This window comes from Eurypyga helias, unplaced genomic scaffold (genome assembly GCF_000690775.1).
Source record: "Eurypyga helias isolate BGI_N326 unplaced genomic scaffold, ASM69077v1 scaffold28614, whole genome shotgun sequence".
Taxonomy (NCBI): Eukaryota; Metazoa; Chordata; class Aves; order Eurypygiformes; family Eurypygidae; genus Eurypyga; species Eurypyga helias.
Genome location: NW_010247298.1, coordinates 15,218 through 16,220, shown reverse-complemented (window position 1 = coordinate 16,220; position 1,003 = coordinate 15,218). Strand labels below are relative to the sequence as shown.

The following is a 1,003-nucleotide window of genomic DNA, read 5'->3' as shown; positions in this document are numbered from 1 at the left end:
TGCTGAAGCAGGTTTGGCTTCTTAGCTACAGTACCAGGCCACCCAAAGGTACAGGTACACAGCTTCTGACTCAGAGCTGACCCGGCTTCTGTGAACCCAGAGTACAAGCAGGGAAAGACACAGAAACAATTTGTTTGGCCTAGGAGAAGCACAATAGCATTGCTGTCTCCACATCTGGGCAATTTTCCATTGTTCTAGTGAATGCATTTAACTTCCATTTACAATGTTTTGGAGACATAGTTAATGTTTTCTGGACTTTAAAATCATAGAATCATAGAATGCATTATGTTGGAAGGGACCTTAATGATCATCAAAATGACTGGGAAAGAGCCCGCTCTCCACACTGCCCATTGCGAGGGGTCTGTGAACAATTTTGTTCCGCACTGATCTATGAACTACCAAGCTGTTTATCCTAATTTTCAAGAATTGCTGTCTTCTTCATGTGGCCTACCTGAATGAGTGTCTCCAGCTCCAGCTGGGTTACACAAACATGCTCCCGAAGAAAGTCAGCCTTCTCCAGTGCGATTGTGTTCTTCTGCCTGCTTTCAAAGGGCTGCTCCAGGGCACGGAAGACGAGTCCTCCTGTCACCAGGTAAACAACCACCACGACAAAGATGGCCACCACTGTTTCCCACTTCATGACTGTCTTCAGGCCTTGAGAAGGGGCTTCCATGGTAGCAATGACAGTGGCTCGGGAGGAAATGGATAGTCGTGGAGCTGGGTAATGCCCGTTAGTTTTGGGCTCAGGTTCACAAGATGGCACTGGTGAGGGAACAGCCACTGAAACACAAAGTAAAAAAATCTTACTCAAAATCAAATCCCTAAGGGTATGACCTTGATCTTCATGTGCAACTTTCCTAAATACCACTTTCAAGACTCTCACATAAACCATGTTATTCACACAGTTGCAATTCTTCTCATCTGGAAGGCTCCATGTGTGTTTTGTTCATCCATATGCAAGTCACCTCAAGGGTTTGCTTCACCCATTACCTCTAGAACTGAC

General features: G+C 45.5%; 1 protein-coding gene across 1 annotated transcript in view; it reads right to left on the bottom strand.

The window, feature by feature from the left end:
• Window positions 1-780, bottom strand: part of LOC104508925 (potassium channel subfamily K member 10-like) — a gene marked incomplete at both ends in the record, with an annotated part of 11,342 nt that extends 10,562 nt beyond the window's left edge. Inside the window, one exon of the mRNA XM_010150697.1 lies at window positions 452-780. Within this exon, the coding sequence (XP_010148999.1) occupies window positions 452-780 (329 nt within the window). The remainder of the gene's footprint in view (window positions 1-451) is intronic.
• Window positions 781-1,003: the final 223 nt, after the last annotated feature.